The sequence below is a fragment of the Polyergus mexicanus genome, unplaced genomic scaffold (genome assembly GCF_030449975.1).
Source record: "Polyergus mexicanus isolate NDT 795.1 unplaced genomic scaffold, iyPolMexi1.0 SCAF_1, whole genome shotgun sequence".
NCBI classification, from domain to species: Eukaryota; Metazoa; Arthropoda; class Insecta; order Hymenoptera; family Formicidae; genus Polyergus; species Polyergus mexicanus.
Window position 1 is genome coordinate 9,719,152 of NW_027223321.1, and position 26,024 is coordinate 9,745,175.

General features: G+C 36.4%; 4 protein-coding genes across 10 annotated transcripts in view; 2 read left to right on the plus strand and 2 right to left on the minus strand.

The window, feature by feature from the left end:
- Nucleotides 1-11,908, plus strand: part of Dpy (fibrillin-like protein dumpy) — a 99,898-nt gene extending 87,990 nt beyond the window's left edge. For all 6 annotated transcript variants that reach the window (XM_070297632.1, XM_070297674.1, XM_070297638.1 and 3 more), the window contains 26 exons: nucleotides 67-366; nucleotides 577-897; nucleotides 1,376-1,702; nucleotides 1,883-2,203; nucleotides 2,292-2,561; nucleotides 2,847-3,035; nucleotides 3,111-3,464; nucleotides 3,714-3,920; nucleotides 4,122-4,319; nucleotides 4,403-4,597; nucleotides 4,888-5,253; nucleotides 5,391-5,606; nucleotides 5,689-5,880; nucleotides 5,998-6,213; nucleotides 6,299-6,481; nucleotides 6,635-7,222; nucleotides 7,346-8,299; nucleotides 8,416-8,778; nucleotides 8,856-9,059; nucleotides 9,152-9,391; nucleotides 9,488-9,676; nucleotides 9,873-10,111; nucleotides 10,193-10,463; nucleotides 10,591-10,829; nucleotides 10,945-11,131; nucleotides 11,230-11,908. In XM_070297632.1, coding sequence (XP_070153733.1) covers nucleotides 67-366; nucleotides 577-897; nucleotides 1,376-1,702; nucleotides 1,883-2,203; nucleotides 2,292-2,561; nucleotides 2,847-3,035; nucleotides 3,111-3,464; nucleotides 3,714-3,920; nucleotides 4,122-4,319; nucleotides 4,403-4,597; nucleotides 4,888-5,253; nucleotides 5,391-5,606; nucleotides 5,689-5,880; nucleotides 5,998-6,213; nucleotides 6,299-6,481; nucleotides 6,635-7,222; nucleotides 7,346-8,299; nucleotides 8,416-8,778; nucleotides 8,856-9,059; nucleotides 9,152-9,391; nucleotides 9,488-9,676; nucleotides 9,873-10,111; nucleotides 10,193-10,463; nucleotides 10,591-10,829; nucleotides 10,945-11,131; nucleotides 11,230-11,468 — 7,568 coding nt within the window. In that variant the 3' untranslated portion in view covers nucleotides 11,469-11,908. The remainder of the gene's footprint in view (nucleotides 1-66; nucleotides 367-576; nucleotides 898-1,375; nucleotides 1,703-1,882; nucleotides 2,204-2,291; nucleotides 2,562-2,846; nucleotides 3,036-3,110; nucleotides 3,465-3,713; nucleotides 3,921-4,121; nucleotides 4,320-4,402; nucleotides 4,598-4,887; nucleotides 5,254-5,390; nucleotides 5,607-5,688; nucleotides 5,881-5,997; nucleotides 6,214-6,298; nucleotides 6,482-6,634; nucleotides 7,223-7,345; nucleotides 8,300-8,415; nucleotides 8,779-8,855; nucleotides 9,060-9,151; nucleotides 9,392-9,487; nucleotides 9,677-9,872; nucleotides 10,112-10,192; nucleotides 10,464-10,590; nucleotides 10,830-10,944; nucleotides 11,132-11,229) is intronic.
- A 140-nt stretch (nucleotides 11,909-12,048) lies between these two features.
- Rtcb (RtcB RNA ligase) lies at nucleotides 12,049-15,354 on the minus strand. The gene is made up of 11 exons (XM_070297686.1): nucleotides 15,255-15,354; nucleotides 14,838-14,937; nucleotides 14,490-14,685; nucleotides 14,247-14,377; nucleotides 14,005-14,131; nucleotides 13,830-13,936; nucleotides 13,590-13,749; nucleotides 13,271-13,446; nucleotides 13,063-13,197; nucleotides 12,766-12,930; nucleotides 12,049-12,626 (listed from the first exon to the last, which is right to left on the minus strand). The coding sequence occupies exons 2-11, from the start codon at nucleotides 14,931-14,933 to the stop codon at nucleotides 12,399-12,401; spliced, it is 1,521 nt and encodes a 506-aa protein (XP_070153787.1). The 5' UTR covers nucleotides 14,934-14,937; nucleotides 15,255-15,354; the 3' UTR covers nucleotides 12,049-12,398.
- Nucleotides 15,355-15,648: 294 nt separating this feature from the next.
- Nucleotides 15,649-16,728, plus strand: Nd-b14 (NADH dehydrogenase (ubiquinone) B14 subunit). The gene is made up of 3 exons (XM_070297718.1): nucleotides 15,649-15,796; nucleotides 16,121-16,236; nucleotides 16,495-16,728. The coding sequence occupies exons 1-3, from the start codon at nucleotides 15,673-15,675 to the stop codon at nucleotides 16,621-16,623; spliced, it is 369 nt and encodes a 122-aa protein (XP_070153819.1). The 5' UTR covers nucleotides 15,649-15,672; the 3' UTR covers nucleotides 16,624-16,728.
- A 145-nt stretch (nucleotides 16,729-16,873) lies between these two features.
- The window catches only part of LOC138934207 (receptor-type guanylate cyclase Gyc76C), a 65,235-nt gene continuing 56,084 nt past the window's right edge, over nucleotides 16,874-26,024 (minus strand). For both annotated transcript variants that reach the window (XM_070297704.1, XM_070297696.1), the window contains 16 exons: nucleotides 23,687-23,993; nucleotides 23,134-23,280; nucleotides 22,631-22,824; nucleotides 22,394-22,553; nucleotides 22,030-22,184; nucleotides 21,575-21,862; nucleotides 21,213-21,473; nucleotides 20,991-21,062; nucleotides 20,738-20,906; nucleotides 20,510-20,659; nucleotides 20,057-20,396; nucleotides 19,812-19,935; nucleotides 19,629-19,727; nucleotides 19,402-19,546; nucleotides 19,068-19,324; nucleotides 16,874-18,687 (listed from right to left, as the gene is read on the minus strand). In XM_070297704.1, coding sequence (XP_070153805.1) covers nucleotides 17,803-18,687; nucleotides 19,068-19,324; nucleotides 19,402-19,546; nucleotides 19,629-19,727; nucleotides 19,812-19,935; nucleotides 20,057-20,396; nucleotides 20,510-20,659; nucleotides 20,738-20,906; nucleotides 20,991-21,062; nucleotides 21,213-21,473; nucleotides 21,575-21,862; nucleotides 22,030-22,184; nucleotides 22,394-22,553; nucleotides 22,631-22,824; nucleotides 23,134-23,280; nucleotides 23,687-23,993 — 3,753 coding nt within the window. In that variant the 3' untranslated portion in view covers nucleotides 16,874-17,802. The remainder of the gene's footprint in view (nucleotides 18,688-19,067; nucleotides 19,325-19,401; nucleotides 19,547-19,628; nucleotides 19,728-19,811; nucleotides 19,936-20,056; nucleotides 20,397-20,509; nucleotides 20,660-20,737; nucleotides 20,907-20,990; nucleotides 21,063-21,212; nucleotides 21,474-21,574; nucleotides 21,863-22,029; nucleotides 22,185-22,393; nucleotides 22,554-22,630; nucleotides 22,825-23,133; nucleotides 23,281-23,686; nucleotides 23,994-26,024) is intronic.

Consider the following 26,024-nt stretch of genomic DNA (forward strand, 5'->3'; position numbering starts at 1 on the left):
CGTTTTCTCCTTAGAAAGAATCCTGTTATTAGAAGAAACTAATTTAACCATCTTACGTTTCGATAGCGCGTATCAAACCCTGCGAACCCTCCCCCTGCGGCCCTAACAGCGTTTGTCGCGAATATGGCGATCACGCTTCCTGTTCTTGTCTACTCGGTTACTTGGGAGTCTCGCCGAGCTGCCGACCCGAATGTCTCGTTAATACCGATTGTGAGCAGAGCAAGACTTGCGTGAACACAAGATGCCGTAATCCTTGCGAAAATGTTTGCGGACAGAACGCATTATGCGTAACCCGGAATCACAATCCCATTTGCAGGTGTCCCGCTCAGCATTCCGGTGATCCGTTCGTCAATTGTTTCCCCATAAGTAAGTAACTACACCCCATCAAAGAGTATTCCAGATAATGCAGAGATGCCTAAGAGATATCGCAAAAATCTTAAAAAAGGCTTTTTCATCCGTAAGAAAGCGTCATTTAAATATATTTGTGATGTCTTCTTCATTCATCTTTGTGTTATCGCAGATGTTTCTTCCCTGATTTTTTGAAACAAATAATGAATTTCTTTCTTTCATTGCCAGCAACATCGGATGTAGAATCCAGGGACCCATGTTACCCCTCACCATGTGGATTGAACTCGCAATGCGTGGTATCCGTCGATAATAAACCCTCCTGCTCCTGTATACAAAACTACGTAGGATCTCCGCCCAATTGTGAACCCGAATGCCGTGCAAACAGCGAATGTCCCACCAATCGAGCATGCATTAGACAGAAATGCACCGACCCGTGCATTGGATTGTGCGGATTCAATGCATTGTGCCAAGTTACTTTGCACCAAGCCCAATGCACCTGTCCCGAATCATACACTGGAGATCCATTCACAGTTTGCTCTCAGATCATATGTAAGAAAATCCCCGCTATCTTAGGACCTCTGATAAATATTATCTCGGCATTTTGATCTCTAAATCCTGTTTTTTTTTTTCGTCTCTAATGTAAATATTATATTGTATATAACGATGTATTTATAAAAGAACTGCACGTCAGTTTCTTTCACATATCGATCTCTCTTTTGCAACATTTTCTAAATACTCGACTACTTATATTTCAATATACGCAACACGTCTTTTTGAATATATATATTATATATGCGTACTGCACTTTTTTTACGTGTATAAAAGACACATACGATGCATGTATAAAACGTATATATTTATTATTTTTATATATGTATTATATGAAAATATTGCTATATATATTTCTAAACACACGTTAATTTATATTACAACAATACATTATAATATACATTGTGTGCATGCAAGAATATCGAAATATAATTGCAATTGCGAAATGTTAATTGTATGTTTTTTGCTATTATTTTAGCGACTCCAGCACCGCCGGTATCTTCTAGACCGTGCAATTCCTCACCATGCGGAATAAACGCGTATTGCCATGAAAGATTCGACACGGCCATTTGTGAATGCGTACCGAACTACAGAGGCAATCCGTATCAAGGATGTCAGCCAGAATGCCTTGTTAACACCGATTGCCCGAAATCGCAAGCATGCGTAAGAACGAGGTGTCAAGATCCTTGCCCTGGTACTTGCGGTGTTGGTGCGATCTGCTCAGTGTCTAATCATGTTCCTATTTGTTCTTGCCCGTTACCAACGATTGGAGATGCATTTACGCTTTGTCGAGTTCCCATGGAAGGTAACTTCGCCATCTCTCTCATTATTTCGTTAAATTCCATATTTATCTGTTTATTTATTTTAATCAAATTTTAAAATTAAATTTTGCAAATCTGGAAAAATTAGACAAAATATTTCTCAACTTTTTCTTTCTTTTTGTTACAAATGTTATTAATTGTTACGTGTTTCTTTGCGTTTATAGATTCTAAAGAAACGGATCCGTGCTATCCTTCACCGTGCGGACCGAATACCGTTTGCGAGACGGTTGGCAGTACAGCAATTTGTAAATGTCTACCTGGATTGCAAGGTGTTCCGACGAGCGTAACTGGTTGTCATCCGGAGTGTGTGCTTAGCTCAGATTGCCCAGGCGACAAAGCTTGCATACAGAATAAATGCAAAGATCCTTGTTCTCAAAATGTATGCGGTAGTAAAGCGGTGTGCAAGACGATCAATCACAGTCCACTTTGCAGCTGCCCGTCTCCTTTAATCGGCAATCCCTTCGAAGAATGCTACACAAAGATCGGTAAATATAGAAAATTTTAATACATAAATTTTTAAACACGGTTTTCCGTCGTTCTAAAACACACGTACATTTGTTCTCTTCTTTTCAGAAACTAATCCCTGCAGTCCATCGCCTTGCAATTACAATGCCGAATGTAGAGTGAGAAACGGCATCGCGATTTGCATCTATCCCGAGTGCGTTATTAATTCAGATTGTCCGCGTGACAAGGCTTGCTTCTCGCAAAAGTGCCGAGATCCCTGCATCGGTGCATGCGGTATCAATTCTATCTGTCAGACCGTTAATCACAAACCAGTGTGTTCCTGTCCAATTGGATTCACGGGCAATGCACGGGTGCAATGTACAATTCCAACTCTCGAAGGTAATATTTATTCCGAAATATATTTGTGATTAATATATTTTCAAAATATAGCTTTATTATTAAAATCTTTCAAAAATCATTATATGTAATTGCGTATATTACATTATTCTATGAACACATGAGCTATAATTTAATTAAAATATTAAAATTAAGATTTAAAAAGAGGAGAGAAGATTGATTCGTTTTACAAAATATTGTATTAAAATATTAAAAATTAATTTTTAATTTAATTATATTGGGAGTCATCATATTTTTTACAAAATTTAACTTCTAACATGTTTGCAGAACCGGTTCCAGAATGCACTCAAAATTCCGAGTGCTCAAATGATAAGACCTGCTTCAATCAAAAGTGCATCGATCCGTGTACTCTCGATTCTTGCGGTCTTAACAGTCGTTGCCACGTGATAATGCATAGACCAATATGCGTTTGTAATGAAGGCTATACCGGAAAACCTCAGCAATATTGCCATCAAAGTACGTATCAAATAAATAATTATTGATATATTTAATTATATGTGCTATTTTAAATTTATTAATGTTTTTTTCCAGTCGGTTGTCGTAATGATAACGAATGTCCGTTAATTCAGTCTTGTATTAACAACGAATGTATCGATACCTGTTTGGTTACACAATGCGGCGTCAACGCATTGTGTATCGCTGATGGGTATCACAAGACTCGATGCTACTGTCCCGATGGTTACACGGGTAATCCTTACGAAATATGCGAGAGGCCAGAATGTACCAGCGACAATGATTGCGCTTCGTCCTTAGCCTGCCGTAATCTGAAATGCGTCAATCCTTGCAATTGCCCACCACCGGCGCTATGCACTGTCGCTAATCATCGGCCAATCTGTAAATGTCCACCTGGTTACATAGGCAATCCTTACAACTCGTGTCTCATAGGTAAGGGTTTATCTCTTTAAAATGAATCAAAATAATAAAAATTTATTTTCTTAACCAGCATTGCATATTATTTTAAACTATTATTAGTAAAATTAAACAAACTTCAACAAGTGATGATTTGAAATAGATTTTGTTTTACAAGAGAATTGTTATCGATAGAGAGAGAGAGAGATATATATATATATATATAGTTAACAATTACTTATTTCTTGATATTAAAAAAATTAATACTCATTATTGCTATTCTAGACTTACTAGAGACGGAATGTCAAGTCGACGCCGATTGCCCCAGCAAGTTGGCATGTTTCAATGGTGTTTGCAAAGATCCATGCACAGAAACAAAACCATGCATTGTAAGCGCCAAATGTAGTGTCGTAGATACGCTACCAATGAGAACAATGATCTGCGAATGCCGGCCGAATTTCGCGGGCGATGCCACTGTTGCTTGTATACCAGGTAAAAATTTTACATAAGATTAAAATTTTATCTAAGGATATATATGTATATATGTATGTATATTAATAAAAAAAATTAGAGATGAAAATATAGCTTACTGAAAAATTTTGAAACTGGTATAAATAAAAGTCAAAAAACAAAAATTGAATTTAATTAGCGCCAAGTTTATGAAATGATGATTGAATCGCGAATATTTTGTAGTGGACAAACAAATTGGTGCAATATGCGAGGATAACTCGCAATGTACATCAGATATGGCTTGTCTGAATCGCAAGTGCATCAATCCGTGCACCGTCAATCCATGCGCTCCAAATGCCGAATGTCACATCGAAAACCATCGTCGCATGTGTCAATGTCCTCGCGGACATGCCGGTGATCCATTTATAAATTGCTATGAAGGTACCGTATTATACTCGTTTCTGTTCATTTCTCGATATAAGCGCAATTGAATATTTTTTTACATTGTTGTCTTCCGTCTATAGAAGATGTAGTTTTTGCGGAATGCAAAACGAATACCGAGTGCCCATCCGACAAAGCATGCATAAATCAACGATGCCAAGATCCGTGTTCCAGCAACCGTTGCGGCCTAAACGCAGAGTGTATCACGATCAATCATCATCCCTCTTGTCATTGCCAAAGCGGTTTAGCCGGTGATCCGCAACTTCAATGTTTCAGACGTAAGTTTTTTTTTTATTATTTCTCTCTTTTATTTGAGAAATTACAGTATCTCTAAAATGTACGCGTCAACATATGATTCTTTAAGTAATGATATAGCTGTCGATAATTTTTTTCTGCTTTTCTTGTACGATAGTAATAATAAATTTGATGCGATTCACTGACGCAATTAAAGATAAATTTAAAAAAAAAAGATAAAAAAATCTTAAATATGTTAAGGACGAATTGAAAAGATTTTCATTATATTTTGGATATTACATTCACTCACACGCGCATAATCTTTTCTTTGCAGCGGAATGTAAGACAAACGACGACTGTCCTTATGACAAGACCTGCCGAAATGACAACTGCGTCACCCCTTGCCTCGGTGATATTGTGTGCGGTCGGGGTGCGGAATGCAAAGCGGTGTCTCACAGAGCTCAGTGTATTTGCCGGCAAGGCACTCAAGGTGATCCACGCGTGGCATGCATTTCCGCTATCTGTCATTACAACGAAGACTGCGCCGATCATGAGGCCTGCGATAGACTGAACAGGGTTTGCAGACCAGTTTGCGACGACGATGCCTGTGCCGAAACTGCGATTTGCGTGGCACGCGATCATCAGCCTAGATGTACATGTCCTCCGGGTACTACCGGAAATCCGTATATAACATGCAATGGTATATTGATTGTATATTTCAAATGTTATTCTTAGATTAAAAAAAAGAGCTCTCTTAAATTCATCATGAAAATATAATATATGAAAGCTATAATAATTTTCTAAAATATCCTGTATGATATATTAATTTCCTCTTAGGTGAACCTTCTGTTGAGCCGGAATGCATACAGGACAGCGAATGCGCATTGAATCTCGCTTGCATTAACACCAGGTGTCAAGATCCGTGTATGTCCGCCAGTATGTGTACCAATGAACAGGAATGCAAAGTTCTGAACACGATTCCGCTTCGTACGATGATTTGCTTGTGTCCATCGAATACGATCACCGATATTAACGGCCAGTGCAAGCCAATTGGTACGTATCGACTTTGTATTAAAAAAGTCATAGATGAAATATTATTGTCAAAGATATCTTTTAATCTTTTACGTTTATGTAGTATTAGGCGATGTGCAATGTCATCTGGATCAAGATTGCGCCAACCAGGAGAAATGCCTGGACGGAAGATGCGTAGATGCCTGTCTGACAACCCAGTGTGGTCTCAATGCGCAATGTAAATCCACATCTCATACCGGTATCTGCTTCTGTTCTCAGGACTTTAGGGGCAACGCTTACATAGAATGCGCAAGAGGTAAATGCGAAATATAAAATCGAACAAGTTAAAGTCTTTCTTGCAATTATCATAATTATCTCTAATCATCTCTCGCGACGTACCATCACCGAGATTGACATAAAATTTCTGTTGCAGTTCCTATCGCTCCGTCGCTTCCAGAACTTCGACCGGAATGTTACACAAATAGCGAATGCGCGCGCGATAAGCAATGCATAAATTCGCTCTGCGTAAATCCGTGCATTGCTGGCGATCCTTGCGGCAGAAACTCCCTGTGCCATGTTGACGATCACAATCCAATCTGCAAATGCCCGATCGGTTATATCGGCGATTCCACGATCAAATGCATACCACGTAAGATGAATTACGAATAAAGATTTTACATCTTGAAGATTATGTGTATTTAACAACACTATATAATATGACATTCCTGTTGCAGCGGAGATCGTGGTTGACTGCGTATCAAATAGCGAATGCGCAGGAAACTATGCGTGTGTTAACGGCGCGTGCATTAATCCTTGCAATTGTGGTCTCAATGCCAAATGTAACGTCGTGAATCATTATCCATCTTGCGTATGTCCTCCAGGTTACTCTGGAAATCCTCAGTTAGGATGCTTCAAACGTAAGTGCAATTAATGCTATCTTTTTCTTTGTGTAGAGTGAGAAAGTTATGTAATAATTTTTTTTTTGTCACACATTTCTTATTTAATACGATTAATAATGATTTCTTAATTTTAATTTAACACATACCATCAATTGTAATTATCTGTTTCAGTCGATTGCGAATCTGACAGCGAGTGCGATTACGCAGCTACCTGTTATAACGGTCAATGCGTGAATCCTTGCATCTTAGACAACAAATGCGCCATCAATGCAGAATGCTACGGTAAAAGTCATCGGTCGGCCTGTCGTTGCGGTCCCGGCTACTACGGTAATCCTCAGATTCATTGCGAGAGAGTCGAGTGTAACACGAATCACGATTGCCCCCACAATTTGGCTTGTAACGATGGTCGCTGCGTGAATCCTTGTGCCGAGAATTCACCCTGCGCGCGAAACGCCGTCTGTTACGTCCAGGATCACGTGGCGTCTTGTCGCTGCCCCGAAAACATTCCGCTGGGAAATCCATTCTCCTATTGCGAACGACGTCCCGTGGACGAGATCGAAGAGCCGGAGTGCAGAATCGACATTGAATGTCCGGATAAATTGGTATGCATTCGGGAAAAATGCATCGATCCTTGCCCGGTCATCAAACCATGCTTGGAGAACGCTCGTTGCGACGTTCTCAATACTGTGCCTGTAAGGACTATGATTTGCACGTGTCCAGAAGGATGGATCACGGACGTCGACGGTGTATGCAGACCAAGTAAGCAAAGTTTCTGAAGAACGATAGACTATTCGCGAATTGATCAGTTGAAAAATTAAAAACATAAGCCTATATAATTTTTATAAAAATTCATAATATATAAATTATTTTAATTCCCCGCAGTACAATTGACGGTCATCGGAACGTGTACGACGAACGACGATTGCAGCGACCGTGAAGCTTGCGTCAATAGGCAATGTCGCGATCCTTGCAACTGTGGCATCAACGCCGTCTGTCACGCGAGAAATCATAAACCAATCTGCTCGTGCGAGCAAGGCTACCAGGGTAATCCCGAGATTGCGTGTCAATCGGTCGAGTGTCGGCATGACAGCCAGTGCACACTCGACAAAGCCTGCGTGAACAACAACTGCGTAAATCCGTGCTTGATCGCGGATCATCCATGCACGGACATCAACAGTGAATGTTTCCCGAACAACCATGTAGCCGATTGCCGCTGCCGCAAGGGCTACCACGGCAATCCGTTGGATCGCTGCCGCGTCATCGGCTGCTACAGTAACGGCGACTGTCCAGGCGATCACTCCTGCATCAATATGCAGTGCATTGATTCCTGCGTGCACGACAATCCGTGCTCGTCTCGCGCGGAATGCAGGGTTTTCAATCATTTGCCGATATGTCGTTGTCCGCCCCGTTTCACTGGTAACCCGTACATCAATTGCCAACCAGAAATTAGACCCGAGTGTAGGGAAGACAGCGACTGTCCAGACAGGCTTGCCTGTCTCAGCGACAAGTGTCAAGATCCGTGCTCGGTCATACAGCCGTGCTCGGAGCCATCCGAATGTCAGGTCCTGCCGACGTACCCGATACGCACTATGATATGCGTGTGCCCCAACGGATATGTCAGCAGCGGCAGCGGTACCTGCCAGGCTACCAAGCCAATCCTTAAGATCGAGTGTACCAAGGATGATGACTGTTCAACGGAACGATCCTGCGTCAACGCGGTATGCCGGGATCCTTGCGCGTGCGGACCCAACGCTGTTTGCAATGTCATCAATCACAAACCGATATGTTCGTGCACGCTGGGATATGATGGAAATCCGGATATTGTCTGCACGAAAGGTAGAATATTCCCATATATTTTTAAGGAATAACCATAAATTTTTTCTTCACGTCAATAATATTCGAGAAGAATCTATGTGTCGATGTTTATTGTACAATATGCTTCTGAAATTCAGTTGCAGGATGTAGAACAGATGGCGATTGTAGCGGTTCGCACGCCTGTGTCCAACGCAATTGCGTGCCGACGTGTTCGCCATCCTCCTGCGGTAAGAACGCAATATGTCATGGTATAAATCATAAGGCCATTTGCGAGTGTCCACCTGGTTTCGGCGGCAATCCGAGGGTTTCCTGCGTGCTGCTAGGATGCAAAAGCAATTCGGACTGTCCGACGAACAGAGCCTGCATCAATAACCGTTGCGAAAATCCTTGCACGCAAAATCCATGCACCGGCAACATGGATTGTAACGTTTACAATCACGTTGTGGAATGCGCATGTCCGCCCGGCTACGTCGGCGATGTTAAATCAGGATGTGCTAGAGGTAAAGAAAAGAAATTTTTATTTTTTTATAGATAGAAGATTGATATTCTGATTTTAATTTCTCGCTCCTTTTGCCAGTCAAAGAAAAATGCAAAGCGGATAACGAATGCCCGTCTCAGACGGCGTGCTTCAACGGACAATGCATCAATCCATGTACTGAAATTAAACCCTGCGGCATTAACGCCGAATGCAAAGTCCTGGACACCAGCCCAGTTAGGACCATGATATGCGAATGTCTCCCAGGATATCGCGGAAATGCAGTTGTTCGCTGTGATCCGTTGTGTAATTATCAAAAATTACTAAAAACATACACATATTAAATTATAAATTATAATATTCAAAACATGATATAAATCCCGAATCATTCTTTTTAGCGAACGTATGTCCGAGAGGTCAGATTCGCGATGAGTACGGCAATTGCGTCTGCCCGTTTGGTTTCGGTAAAGATGAGAACGACGAGTGCATACCTTGCAAACAGTCCAACATGGTGATAAACGAAGAAGGCTATTGTGTATGCGATCTGGAAAAGGGTTTCAGCATAGACGAAAACGGTCGTTGCGTGTGTCCGACGCGGTACGGATATAGAATAGATGCCAATGGATACTGCAAACAGAGTAAGAATTAGTTGTTTATGTTTTTTTGAAACAAATATTGATTGAGAAATGTTCTCCATATCGTCTATAATTAATATGTATTGCGATAAATTTCAGTTGAAATAATAGAGTGCACTCGTAACGATGATTGCGCCGATGACAGATATTGCGATAAAACTACTCGAACCTGTCAAGATCCCTGCAAGAAACAACAATGCGGCGTACACGCACTTTGCAACGCCACTAGACATCAAGCTATCTGCGTCTGCATCAATGGTTATTTAGGCAATCCATATACACAATGCTGTAAGTAAAGAATTTATGGGGGGGGGGAAAGTGATTTTGGTCATTAATCTACAAAAATATTTACAAAATTTGATATATGTATAAACTTTTTGATATTTTTTTCTCGAGCATACCATTTTTGCCATAAATAATGACGAATTAGTCAATGTGATAATGTTTATCTGGAAAATCATTTTAATGTACGTCTCCTTTTCAGACGATAGAAAGGACGGCCGAACAGATTTTCCTAGGCCGGAAATGGATGTAAGCTGCCTGTCGGATGGAGTACAAGTCGTAATACATCTGCAAGATCAAGATTTCGATGGGGTATTGTATGTTAAAGGACGCAGCAAAGACGAACAGTGCAGACGAGTTGTCTCGATACCAGCCGAGACTGAACATAAAACGGAAACGTTCAAAGTTGCGTTTGGCAATTGCGGACTTATACACGTGAATGTTAGTTGACCAGTATTATATAATAATTGTTTGCTGCATTGAAAGATGTTTTCCATAATTATATTTATATTTATCTTCTAGGGACAAGCTAGCTTCGTACTCGTCATACAGAAACATCCCAAGCTGATGACTTACAAAGCACAGGCCTATCATATCAAGTGTATATACCAAACTGGAGAACAAAACGTTACCCTTGGCTTCAACGTATCCATGTTGACGACTGCTGGAACAATCGCTAACACTGGTCCACCACCTATATGTATAATGAAAATAGTCGCGCAGAATGGAAATGAAATTAATTCGGCCGAGATTGGAGACAATCTAATGCTTCAAGTAGAAGTTCAACCTTCAAGTGAGTATCAAATTTCATATTTAATAATATACCATATATGCGCGACTTTCACATTATTATTATTACTTCAGTACTTTTTATTCTTGCTATTTGATAAAATATGAATATATATGGGGCAATATTGCAGCTATTTATGGTGGATTTGCGCGAAATTGTGTCGCTAAAACTATGGAGGATAATTTGGAGAACGAGTACATCGTAACGGACGAGAACGGTTGCGCGACGGATCCTACGATATTCGGCGAGTGGGAGCAAAATCCTGATACTCAATCATTAATGGCTAGTTTTAACGCATTCAAGTTTCCCAGTAGCGACAATATAAGATTCCAGTGCAATATACGCGTGTGCTTTGGACGTTGTCAACCTGTAAGTATTCGCGCTCGCGAGTTTATAATTCAATTGCAAGTCATCATTTCAAATGTGCGAGCTGGAAAACAATATCCAAATAATGAAAAATCTATCTCTTTTCCATCCAATCTAGGTGAACTGTCGCGGTTACAACGCCTTCGGCCGTCGCCGTAGAGACGTTGATTCCGAAATCAATGACACGTCTTTAAGTATATCCGATGGATTCGAAGGTCAACTTCGTGAAGAGATAACTATACAATCAAATTTGATATTTACTCTGGAAAGGAGAGAGGAGAGGTATACAGCAGATCCAGCTGAAGGTAATGCGTACAAAATATATAGAGAATTTATAACGATTAGATGCATAGCATTAGAATGAAGTAATATCGTTTTCTTTTCTTTTTGCCATCTTTTTCAGCTCCTTCAGCACAAAGAGTAGAAGATATCTGTGTTTCTATGGTCGGCTTTATCATAGCGTTGATAATTACAGCGCTTTTGGCACTGGTTGCCGTAGCTATCGCTGTGTCATGCTGGCTTATGGCGTATCGACGTCAGCCAAAGACTGCTGGACCACTGCCACACCCACCAGAGTTCCCAAATCCCTTGTTCACTACTGAATCTGTAGCTGAACCATCTCCTGACTATCACTTATCATAAGAAAAGTCTCTTAGAGTAATTAATATTTTATATAAATAATATAAATTCTATAATATTTCCTCTTTCTCCTCATGGAATGCATCTCAGACCATTCGTCCTATTGGTCGGTTTTGTATTTCTATATACAACTCCTCCAATGACTATCATTTCATCTCTTTATATTCTCTTTTTAAGGGTTCAAACGATAGATCACTGTTATATAGAGTCATTTTACATACATACTATTTATGGTGATGGTTTGCTTCCATTATCTATTTGCAATAAAAAAAAAACTTATTCCCCCTTTCTTCTTCATATATATCTTTCCTGTATTATTCTCTCTAGTCCGTGGAGGATTTGTTAAATGTAATACTGCGAATTTAATTACTGTGTAAAGTCAACGAATTAGTCTAATATAGCTTTCTTATCGCGAAAATAGGTATAATTGTACATTTTATCTAATAAAAGCTAACGAAATATTTTTAAAAATTTTAATGATACTTTTATTTCCACCTTATTATACGTACATTTATTATATGATAAATATATGACAAATGCAATGACTTATACAATATAAATATGATATTGGGTTTATTTCATAATGATTTTTTGCATTCATAACGCATATATAAAAATGTAAGATGTATCTTAATGATCATTAGATATACATTTTACACAGTAAATCTACATTATTATGTGTATGTATAGCCATATTATTTCAGATAAAAAAAGAGAATGTGATATTAACGTTTATATGACTTTACTGTGTAACAATATAGTATTTTGTACAATTAATACAAAAAAATGTAATATTATACAAATATTTTCATGCAAAAAAATGTGAGATTAATTCCCTAATATATTCGCGCGTAACTTTAATAAATATCACTTGGCAAACATATCTGCAGTATTTGGTCATCGACCAAAGAATAATCAAAATTCTCGTGTGTATTATCCTTTAATGACTGCAATTGGTCGAAGCTTAATGCATTTCTTGGAGATTCCAGCTGCGTGACAAGTATTAACAACGTCCGTTACATTTTTATAGGATTCCGGCGCTTCTTCCATGACCAATTTCGGTGAAGCAACTCGAATCGATATGCCTAACTCTTCCAATTTTTCCAGAACTTGCTTATAATCTAAATTTCTACGTGATTTTGCTCTTGAAAGAGCACGACCCTGTAAAAATACATATATTTTTTGTATAAAAACAATTTTTTCACATATATTGTTTTTTTATTATATATATTTATAAAATTAAAATCAGATTAATAAAAATAACACAATAAAAATTGATATACAATCTGTGTGTACATACAGCACCATGACACGTTGATCCAAATGTTTCTTTCATACCCTGTTCTGTACCAGTTAGAACATAACTACAGGTCCCCATAGTACCACCAATTAAAACTGGTTGACCAGTCAACTGATAATCCACAGGAATCAAAGGATGATGTGGTGGAAACGCTCGTGTTGATCCCTTTAAGCAGAATATTTATTTATCAAGTACATAACAACAAACTAGTATCATGTTATATTTAAACAGTTCACATTATTGTTGCATCACCAAAATTAAGTTATCATTGTAATTTGTAATTATATAAATACTTACCTTTCTATGAACTAAAAGTGTCTTTTGTTTTCCATCAACCATATGCTCTTCTATTTTGGCAATATTATGAGAAACATCATAAATAACATGCATATCTAAATCATCGGGAGATGAATTGAATTGTTTTGCAAATGCCTGTTAAACAACATATTATATATTATTTCGCAATTCTTTATTAAATATTTTCATATACATATCTTTTTGGTACCTGTCGAGTAAGAAATGTCATAGAACTCCTGTTAACCCAAGCAAAATTAGCAGCAGCTGCCATTGCCTTTAAGTAATCTTGGCCTTCTTGAGATTTAATATGAGCACATGCAAGCTGCCTATCATTGGTTTCTATGTTATCTCGCTTCATAGCCTTTTCCATTTGCACAAGTGCATCTGAAATGTTATTTCACTATGTATAAAATATAATATAATTTTTGCGACAGTTCCTAAATGTCAAGTATTTTATATAATATGAAACGAGAAATGTGCAATTTATATAACTGGAAATAGATTAATAGAAAAAGTAAAAAAATAACCTGTAGCAACTTGATGGCCAAATCCTCTGCTTCCTGAATGAATCATAACACAAATTTGGCCTTTTTCTTCGATACCCATTTTACATGCAGCCCACTTATCATATATTTCATCTACCACCTGAATCTCTGCATAATGATTTCCAGCTCCTAATGTACCTAACTGACATAAGGTATAATTGTAATATATATACACATATTCAAAAACAATATAACTTTTTAAGTATCTGTTAAATACAATACTTGAGGAAGTCCACGTTTCTTAGCCCTCATTGATACTTTTGATGGATCAGCATTAAGCATTCTTCCATATTCTTCGCAGTGTTCCTTATCTTCAGCCCAAATGTAACCTAATGATATTTTATATCAGTAATTTGTTTAATATTATTCAATTTCATCGTAATATTTTTTCTCTCACCTTCCCTCAAAGACCAATCCATTCCCATTTCTAATGCCTCCTCTAAATCTCGTGCATTCATTGGTATAATTCCTTTAGATCCAACCCCAACTGGAATGTGATCAAACATGCTTTGCGCAAGTTGTTCCTAGAAGAAAATTTTTTATATTTTTACATGCAATATTACATGGATACATTACACTACTACTTTACAATGCACAAAGTAAAAATAAATCGTTGTAAATAAAGAATATCAGATTTACTTTTACTGGTAGGATGTCTCTCTCAAATAAATTTGTTCGCAATAGACGAACACCACAATTTATATCAAAACCAACACCACCAGGTGATACAATTGATTTTGGATCATCCATGTCAAATGCTGCCATATTACCTAAATGCAATAATATCCATTCAACGTTATCATTTGATTATTTTATTTATTATTGCTATATTGAGAATTGCTCCAAATTATAAATGTTTAAATGTAAAATAGTATATTGTACCAATAGCAAAGCCATATCCAGAGTGTACATCTGGTAATCCAATAGATTTCCATACAATACCAGGCAGAGCTGCAACATTAGCAATCTGTTTCATTCCAGGAAGGAAACCTCCAATTGCACCTGGTCGACATGCATTGCGCAACTCATCAAACATTAAACGTTCCAATGTACTGTTTACGTAAAACACTCCTTCAACCTTTGAATTACAATTTGCTCTAATTATAATACGATAAAATACATATAAATATAATAAATCTTAAGTTTTACGAAATATTGGTATCTATATCTGTCAATCTGTTTATCTTGCAGCTATGTTTTGTATTATATGCAATAAAAAAAAAACATTACATTCATATTAGGTTGAAAGCCTTTTTTGATTCTCCAACAACATTCATCTATTTTTTCCAGATATTTAAGTTCCTCTTGATATTGCCGTACAACCATTTTTCTGTAAATAGAATAAGTATTCTACATAAGTGATATATTAAATATGATGACACATATATATAAAAAAATATATAGCTATGTTAAAAAAAATATACATATAGATACATGATATAGTTACATATGTTACAGATATAATTTACTATATATTGATTAAATAAAAATTCTTTTATCAACATTTATATATAAGATATGCTGGAATTATTTTTAGGCTTTTACAGCTGTGCATAAAATGTAAAGAATTTCATGCTTTATGTGAAGAAAATATTTTATGTACAGAGTAAAACACAACTTTTTTGACAATATTGATATGATACTTACAATTAAATAAATAATTCTTCTAAAATAAACAACAAATCCGACCGGTTTTTCTGACGGATTGGAGTAATTTGCAATAATTGACAATATCGCGTGCGTAATATATATATTGTAACTTGCAACCAAGGTAATGTGGGTAAAACAGTTTGAAGCAACAGCTGATTGTGAGACGTTATCTAGCGTTGATACAAATATTAGCTGCGCGTGATGTTTTGTTATTCTAATATATAATACGGACAGCAACAATAAATTATAATTGAAGTATCTTTATGTATATTATATGTATGTAAAATGAAATAAATTTTCTTAATAATTTTTTTCCTAGTATAGATTATGATTATTATCACAATCTACGTAATCGTACTCTGGTACTGGTATAACTTGGTGCTTGGTTCAGGTTAGTCAATCAAAATTGATAAAAATGGCATCTCAAACTTCGGCTGTTGTTCGTCAAGTGAAACCAATTTTATCCGTTAACAGAGAAGATGCACGTCAAAAAGTGCTTAAGTTGTATAAAGCATGGATTCGTCAGGTGCCAACCTCGTGTATGTAATTTTTATAGTTATATGTCGTGTAAGCTTTTGCTCTTTTATCATATACTTAACCTATATGATAAATATATAGGTATTTATCTTTAATAATACCTGTATTCATTTATCTTGATAATAGCATCTATAATATTCCATAAATGCATTTGTTTTATTACATATAATTATGCACTATTTTATAATGTAACTTGTCATCTCTTTTTGTTAATTATTTTTATAATTTTTTAAAACATTTTACTCTCTATAAAACCTTTTACTTTCTATTGATATTTAATTCTAGAATTTTACACTTTTATATGCTGGTATTTTTTTTTCTTATAGTGCTAAGCTACGATATTCCTAAGAGTGAAGCGGAATGTAAGAAAAAGATACGTGAAGAGTTCAAACGTCATGCTCATGTGACTGACTTAAGGATTATAGACCGGCTTATTATAAGGGTAAGAATATATGTCAAATATGAGAATCTTTACAAATAAATGTTAGCAATTAGTGTAATTTTATATATTACAATAATTATTTCTATGCAATAATTATAATGTATACATATATTATATTGAAATCAAGATTCTCTTTTTCTCTCTGTAACTTGATGCCATACATCTGAAAAATTTAATTGAATATTAGATTGTCATATCTATGTATTAATAATTAAATTTTATAGTTCACATTAAATATAAAATTATATATCTGAACAGGGTCAAATGGAACTGCAAGAAGTAGCTAATGTTTGGAAACCTAAGGGATCAGTTATGTATTATTGGAAGGAAACATGGGAAAAGAAACCAACTGATTTCATGTCAAAATTTCTTAGGGGTCAAGATTAATTTACTCTGCATTAATTCGTAAAATGCATCTTTATGATTGCATTATAGAAATATGCGATTGCAATAATTTATGTATATATAACATGTAAATATATAAAAATTTCATCTCTGACTTGGACAGATAGATATTTTATATTGTAATTATCTGTGAAATGAAAGTTAATAGCATATTAATGTGTGAAAAATTATCAATAACTTAAGAAGTCGAATCTTTAATGAACTCATATAGAAGGTAATAATTCTTTTAATTTTATTTTTACATTGATATATTATTTTTTTAGTTATATACATTTGACAACATGATATATTACTAAGCACCTTAGGTATAATCTAGTTTATTTCTCACAGCCATACGGACAATTTGCTTCCTTCAATTAATTGAACAAGTATAGACTTATATATACTATAGATATACATATATGTTAATATATGTATTATATACACATGTCTCACTTACACATCCATACTCCATATTTGATTATGCGCGCGTGTATATACAGTCGACATTGGAATGGTTGAGAAACTTTTCGTTTGTTAGATAATCTTCTACAGATTTAATTATTATATAATTTGAATAATTATCTTTTATATATGTGTGTGTGTGTGTGAATTTCTTATCTTTTTATTTTTTTTCACATAAAACTATAGAAATTACCTATAAAACAAAAAACCTCTTTTAACCATTCTGACATCGATTATATGCAATGCCATCCTAATTCCTTTTTCGTATTATTAAACGAGATGAATTGTTGGATGATCTAAATGTCCGTGGTGTACTTTGGTCATGATTTTTATAAAATAGAGTTTACTGTTTTCGTTACAAAATTCAAATTAAAAATCTTAATAAAGAGAAGAGAACAGGAGAGATCCTGTAAAAATCATGTAAAAGTTGTTTTCTGCATCGTTTCGATGTACACATTTTAATGCACACAAGTTATAAAATATCTAAATATTAAAAATATACAACGTATGTCGGTAACTTTCATATACATAAATTGCACATAACTAAGCTAGAAAAAAGAAAAAAAAAGATGGCAACAATAAATCATGCTTCTGACTCGTAAACGTAATATGTTTCACATGGTTATGCATCTGGTAGTGCATAATTTTTACACATGATTTTATTCTTTGCTATCGAGTTTGTCGTACTTAAAAAAATATATTTATCGAATGTATATACTAGACCACACTTTCGCGTTCGTTTTGTTTATCGTACCCTGGTATTATTCCTCTTCTTAAAGAGTGGTTGCTGTTCCGCAATCCGTTACCATTGAACATCTGGATGATGGTTGAAACAGGTGGAATTTCTAACAACTTTCGCGCGGAAGATTTTTTATCAGGTACACTTTCCATGCTAGATGCAGATACCACCTGATCCAGCGAGCGCGAACGCTTCTCTCGTATTTCGTTTTTGCCTTCACTATCGTCACCTAACAATGGATCTGCTTCATTTGGTGAGTTATCGGTGTGAGGCATCATTATCACATTGCCATTAGGATAATTATTGTTCAGCATTTTCTCTGAAATGTCTATTTTCGAATCAGTCTGCGTGCATTCATTTTCCTTCCAAAAGTTTGACGATTCGAAATGTTTGTTATATATATCAGTGGGAATCGGGTCCAACGAACGAGATTCGCGTATGACAGTTTGAGATGGATAGTCGCTTGACGATGAGGATGCGATGGTAGACAGGGCACGTGCATTTTTCCTAAATTTCGGCCCCGTGTTTATGAACAGATCGTCGACTGATTTGATATTGAAATGTCTCTGCGCACTTTCTTCCTGAATTGAAATATTGTCTAGTGTGGCCTTCGAGACACTTTCAGTTAGAGGGAGGGGGGATTTCTCGAGTTTGCGAGCATGTAATAGTCGCGGAACTGGACTGGATCCACCACCACACTGGGAAGACGAATCATCAGCCATTAGATACGGTACATTTGATTGCCTGCGACTTCCAGCACCTAATCCATCTAACAGTGATGCGTATCGTGAGTCCGGATTTAATTTTGGGCTTTTTCGTGGTCTGCAGAATAGCAGTGGAAGATTTTCGTCCTCGTTAAAGTTCTGTGAAGACATAAAAATTCAATTTTTTCAAGAGAAAGGAAATGAACAATAAAAATGAGTTTGATATGTATTTTTTTCTTAATGATGGTTTCGATGTACAGATGTAAATCACACAATTATTTAACATTAAAAAGTTTGCACATTAGTCTTCAAATACAAAATAAATAATATGTATTATATTTTTAATTGGTTAATTTTACATATATTTAACATAAAACTAAAATTAATTGAATTAAAATTGAAATGTAAGAGTCTACTAAGAAAAAATCATCTCTATATTTATCAAACTCATCTCTTATTTATCAACACATTTTTATTATACAATTTTATGCTTTTGTAATATGATCTCATATATACTTTGCAAATTTTTATTCACAAACCTCTATATTCTTTCTGTGTGTCACTGTAGCCCCCGTGAGCCAATACGTCTTCACCGTTCCTTTTCCTTTCATTTCAATGAAGCCGCGCTCTTCGATCTTATAACCTCCGATCTTATCTAGCGCCTCTTTGCATTGCTTACTTATATGTATTCGTAATGGTTCTCCGGTAGATTCCATACGAGATGCGGTATTGACAGTGTCTCCGAACAAACAATATCTAGGCATTGTCAAACCGACAACGCCTGCTACCACAGGACCTATAATTTTATTTTCATATTATTATCGATCATAATGTATATATATGTATGTACATTGCATGCTTAATATCTCTTACCGGTATGAATGCCGATACGTAGCTTGAGAGTTTCTTGAGGCCGATGAGGTATCGTGTGATGTTTGACAGCATTAAGTAATTCCAGTGACATCGATGCTATCTGTCCAGCATGCTGATCTCCATTTCTGATTGGAAGACCGGAAACCTGAATGATTGAAGAGTATCGAGCACTAAGAAATAATTTTGTTTCTCACAATTAATTTATTAATTCTAAAAATGCTACTTACGACCATGTAAGCATCCCCGATCGTTTCTACCTTGTACACTTCGTATCCTCTGATTATACGGTCGAACAATGTATACAGATCATTCAAGAAATTTACAACCTATTGGTATAATCAAATTACATAAGTAAAAGTGATTTTAGGTTTATTAATTATGAGACTGAAGTATGTGTGAAAATAAATTACCTGAAATGGTGTGCTTTCTGCTGACATCGCTGTGAAACCGACGATATCGCTGAAATATATCGTAACCAAATCGAAGGCTTCCGGTTCTACTCCAATACCGTTTGTTAAACAATTTGCAACGGGCCTAAAATAAGGTTAATTTTGGTAAATTTTGTAAATGTACACATTTGCGCGCATACTTTCTCCGCGGAAACTTTATTTTCATGCTATGTAGATTTCGATGATGAACATGCCAGTTTACTTACTTAGGTAGCATTCTGTGAAGTAAATCCTCGGTTTTCTTTTTTTCATCCAAAAGAAGTCCCGTACGTTCGGTGACTAGATCTTCGAGGTTGCTCGCATATTTCTCCATCATATTCATCATTTGATCCATTATATTTCGACTACATCCACCTTTCATCTTTTTTAATCTGGTCCTTATCATTTTGAAATCTGGTCTAAGTTCCGGACTTTCCGCCCAACAATCCATAATAGTACCAACGACATAATCGGCGCAATTTGCTTTCGATTCGGAGAGTATGTTTAAGTTAGGCCTGAACGGTGGTTCACCATCTTCCGGGAACTTTTTCACTCGATCTATGATTTCTGTCAAGTTATCAAAATAGTCTTATTTATTTTTCACTGTGGTTTTTTAAATCAAACAATGCTCAATATTCTCCTTTTAGATATATATTATTTCTTTGTATTATTATGATTACCTTTGGGTTCCAGATTTATATTTCCATACGGTCCTTTCCGTCCGAGCATTTCATATAGAATAATGGCAAAAGAATAAATATCTCCTTCTTGAGTGCCTCTAATCGAAGCATGGGGGTTTCTTAGCAGCTCGGGTGCTTTCCAAAACAAGCCTGAAATGAGATGAAACACTCGATTAAAATAACGCGAAATATACGATATTTGACGTGAAAATAAAAATATCCGCATACTTCGATAATACTGATGTTCACCGATGCTATCAGATTCGGCACAATGACGCATATCGTGAAGACCAAAATCGCAGACTTTAAGCACCCAGCGTGAAGTCACGACACAATTGGAAGACTTTAGATTACCATGACAGACTAGTAGAGATGACTCATGAATATACAGCATACCCTATTTAATAGAATAATAAAAGACATTTCTAAAATCATCTTACGATATCATAGTTTGATTTCTCTTGTGTTAAAGAGAACCTACCTTAATGAGATCGTGAACTAACGATGCAATGAACATATCATCTAATTTTATATCTTCGTTTTCAATGATATCCTGAAAAAGGATACGATATACATTTATATAAGCACAAATATCTCATCACCTTACTGTTTAAATTTTTAGGAGTGAATGTATTTATAAATATTGTTGTATATTGTACTATGAATAAAAGCATATCACCGTGATTATAACGCTATAACGTACATAAAGACTTCCTTTGGCACAATAGTCGGTAAATAACAATATTCTCATCGGTTCCACGCACGCTCCGTAGAAAGTGTTGAGATTACCATGTCTAAGTTCGCGGAGAACGCGCATCTCCTTCATAACGTCCCGTGAAATGTCTTTTTTCTTCGAGAATTTCAACTCCTTTATCCGCACCACTACACCGTGGTAATGCCCAGTTTGCGCAAACACTTGGCCGCCGCATCTCGATTCATAGGACATTGCACTAACTAAACTTAACTGTAATAGAAAAGTTAATTTACCGTGTACATTTGTGCATCAAAAATTTATATATGAATAAGCACTTTGCCAAATTTATCTTAATACGATTGTCTACTTACCTTACTAGGGGAGGACATCATGTTATCGAGATGAGGATAACCGTGTATCTCGCTCAGATCAATTTTCCAAAGCAATCCTTCTATTTCCTGTTCTATTTTCCATCTTCGGTATATACTCACAGTCATTACTGCAGCGCAGAATAGTATGATGGCCAGTGCTACGGCGACAATGATACTGCGGAGATGTGTGTCATCTTTCGGACAATGTTCATTGAGAAAACCGCAACCAGGTTCTGCTTCCGGCTTAGTTTTACTAGGCCACTCCATGGCACCCCACGGTTTGTACATCTGTATTAAGCAGTTACCATATATCGCGTACATTTGTCGAATCATTGTGCCACATTCTAGTTTCGTGATACAACGATTTAAATCAGGAACAAGAAAGACATGTTATTTTCCCATTCTCGACCAGTCATGAAAAATGTTTCTCGAAATACTACAAACAACTCACTCACTAGAGTTTCACCCTGCAGAAATTGGCCCACGGGCGACATTTGATAGTCGCAGGAGAAGTTGTCACGACGGAACGGAATTTTCTTCAGAGCGAGAACCGAAAAATTTCCCTCCGAGTCCCCAAATTTATCCAGCTTGATGGTCGCCCCACTTACACCTAGCAAAAAGAATGATTTTCGTAAAACAATGTTTAGACATCAATTTTCGTCAATTTAGAAAAGAGATCCAACTCAAAAACTATATCGATTCATTTCCGAGATCTTTATTGTATATCTAGTATTAGATGATCTTGAGTGTTCGTAAGAACCACTCGAGATTATTCTATCGACATAGATTACATCAGATATTATTACTATACGTACTTACTTTGATATGTATGATTTTTGATAATCGTCTCAATTATAAGAGTGCCATTTTTAGCGAGATCCTCGACAGACTGATCCGGTAGATCTCGTATCAGTTGATCCAAGGCTCTCGCGTACAGCTTGAGAGAATCGTAGAGATACGCCGCATAAATAGACACGTACTGAAACCAAGAGATTAAACGTGTAACAAAGATTATGCGGTACGAGCGTTTACGGTTGAGCTAGCATCTAAAAATACCTTTTCATACTTTCTCAGAAGCTGGGGAATTACGAAATTGAAAGGCTCCTTGTTACTGTACTGCCGAACCTTTTTAGTGAATTCCTCATAATTCTGTGTTGGTGGTGTTGATACGACAACCATCAGCGAGCGTGCCCTTTTCAAAAAGTCCTTGGGTTCGAGGCAGTTTTTTAGAGTATCAAAATGTTCCGGTTCTGCGCAAATAATGGTGAATTATTAGTATTGTAAACTCACACAAGATTAAACAGTTGTATATTACAGTTGTATGATGTAAGATTTAAAAATATTAAATCTTATTTAATTGTTAAGAAAAATATGGGGGCAAATAGTAATTCAATCTTGAATTTATTAAAGTTAGTTTCACGTACACATAGACAATTATGCTATAAATAGCATAGGATTCAGACGATTACGCAATCGTTTTATCGATGTTACTGTTTGCAATATAAACGTAACATTTGACAAGGTTAATTTAACATTCGATAGAGTTTAGATTTACTCACTCCATAAATATTTTTGTGCTTCACGTTGCGAATACATCATCATGTCCACGTGTATTACCATGTATTGTCCGTCGTCCAGCAACCTTTGGCCTTGCATCGAATTCATCATATCTATCAGTGACATTGGCGTGCCGAGGAAGATGTAAACTGGAGTAATGAATATAACAACATTCTGCATTGAATAGAATGAATAAGATTATGGTGGTAATTTATATAAACTTAGTATAAAGAAAAACTTAATACATTTATTCAAAATTTGACATCTTATAAAAGTGCACAAAAAAAAGTTTGATCATTCATAAATTATCTTTTATATATAAATAGTAGAGAGAATATATTATCATACATAAATTAATCAGAACGCGGAATAAAGAAAATAGAGAAGCGTGATACATTCAACTCGAAATCAATGAGATCGATACCGGTTCTCAACAATTGTCGAATCATTAAAATCATAATTATAAAATTTTCAGATCAATCACGCTGAAAGAGCTCAGCGCGATTGTGTCTTGCGAGCTAACTGGGCAAAATTTGAAAGGAAATGTGAACTGACTGCGGGTCATATTTTTGGTCTCTTGTATGAGTTGGAACCATACGCTGACTTGGCAGCAAGGCAGCCTCTCCTCGCAGCATGTATGCCGATCCTCGACGGTCTTGTAATGGTTTACGGTGAGATTGTTCTTGGTCGCCTGTTCTTGCAGCGAACGGGCGACCGTCGACCAGGCGCGCTCGGTCACGATCGTGAATTTATTCCATCCGTAATGCAGCAGCAGAGCGATCACCGACTTGGTCACCTGCGTATCTGGCGGTTCGGTCCTCACGAAAGTCTTCACTTTCGAGGCCTTGTAGTCCGAGCATTTCTGCAATGATCATCGTATACGCGCGACATTACTCAATGGGGAATTTCTCGTGCTGTCGCGATTATCTCCCTTCCTCTCCCCCGGAGGCTGCTGTACCTCCATAAACTTTATTTTCGATCGACCGATGCCGTAAAATTCATCGAATCGCAAAACAAAATTATTTATTTAGCTCCGTCTTTATTTAGAACTCAAGAATTTATCGACGCGACGCGTTGTAATCGAATTTCCTACGTTCGCGATCAACATCCGGTTACCTATTCAGCAAATAATTGGAAATCTATATATGATATATGGGAATCGTATTACATGCAAGATACATTTTGAAAGTTTCGATGATCGTTAACTTGATAGTATTGCAAACAATATTATTTTTCTCTTCGTATGTTTTAGATTCGATAAAATTTTGAAAAAAGGAGGGAATAATAAGAAAACAAAAAATACAAGTTTTTTAATATATTTCTCTATGGATCTTTCTTATATGTATATATCTTTCTATATATATATGTATATAGGAAGATCTTCTCTTTCCTTCGGAACTATGCAAATTATATATATATATATATATATATATATATATATATAATTCGTATAGTTCCGAAGGAAAGAGAAAATAGAATTATAACAAAGTTAATGTGACATTATTTTATTATGCGTGATCGCCGACTGCAGCAGATATTATCGCCGCATCGCTTATCAAGCAATCTCTATGATCCCAGTACCTTCTTTCGGAATAATTAACGTAGGAGGAAGCTGTGAGACCGTCCTTTCCTTGAAAGTGAACGAGCGCACGTGTATGCGTGAATCGCGTGCATGGTGCACCACGACGGACTAGTCGTCGGCGGAATGAAAACGAGTGTAGCCAAGAAGAGGAGAGAGAGGGAAAAGAAGAGACCGCCGCGAGGAAAAAAAAAGAACGGAGAGAGAGGAAATTGAGAGGGAGGGCATATGCTGAAATGAAGCGAGAGAGAGAGAGAGAGAGAGAGAGAGAGAGAGAGGGGGGGGGGGAGAGATAGGTATATAAACCCACAAAAAAGGGGACAGGGGAAGAAGTGGAATGAACGGGGGGAGTCTCTTCCTATGCGCTTGCATTTCCTAAGAGATGGTGTACGGGACAGCTGAAATGTGACATGCGCTCCTCATTAACATATAAATTAAACGTGACAATCGTGGGGGTCACTTCTTTGATCGTAGCGACCATCGCCACGTCGCTTAGAGTCCCTCTCTCTCTCTCTATCTCTTTCATTTCTTTCTCATTATACAGACAGCCTGCCGACCTGAGGGTCCAGAATGTTATGCTTCCAGCGGATTGGCTGCAGCAAGTATAAATGTAATACATCCGATCTCCGTCGATTTTTAATTAATAACTGTTTCTGGTAGCCCTTGGCCGACTTTAAATGCACGAGCGTTTTGAATTCAGCTCACAAGAAGAGTTGCCACAAATATTTTATGTCATTATGATCGGTATTATTGGTAGTAACGTCATGATCCGTCTCATCTGATAATTATATTTCTTTTCCTTATTATATCTTATTTTTATATCTCGTAATATAAACGGGAGATAACTCGCTGATCAAAGTTTGTATATTACACTCTTATAAGTTCCATAATATTCAGATATATTAGGTAGCTGTATTATTGTTATTAATATATAATACATTATTATAATACAGTGTTAATATAAAATAATTCATTAATAAATTAGTATGAGATTCGTTGCAATTTTAAAGTAACCATCAAATTATTATTTTATAATTTTCTTATAATACCGAGTTTTACAGAATGGGAAAAAAAAAAAAAAAACACCATGGATCGTATACTAGCAAGTATTAGTACCCTATTGATATCTTACTAACATTTTGATTTTATATAGCACAAATTTTCAATTCTTTTTTTCCCTTGTCTTTTTTTTATATTTACGTTTTGACAATTTATTTTTATTAAACAAAAAAAAAAAAAAAAAATTAAATCAATTCTCGCGCATTAATGTGATATATTCCGAAAGAAAAAATAAGCTCACGCAGATTTACATGC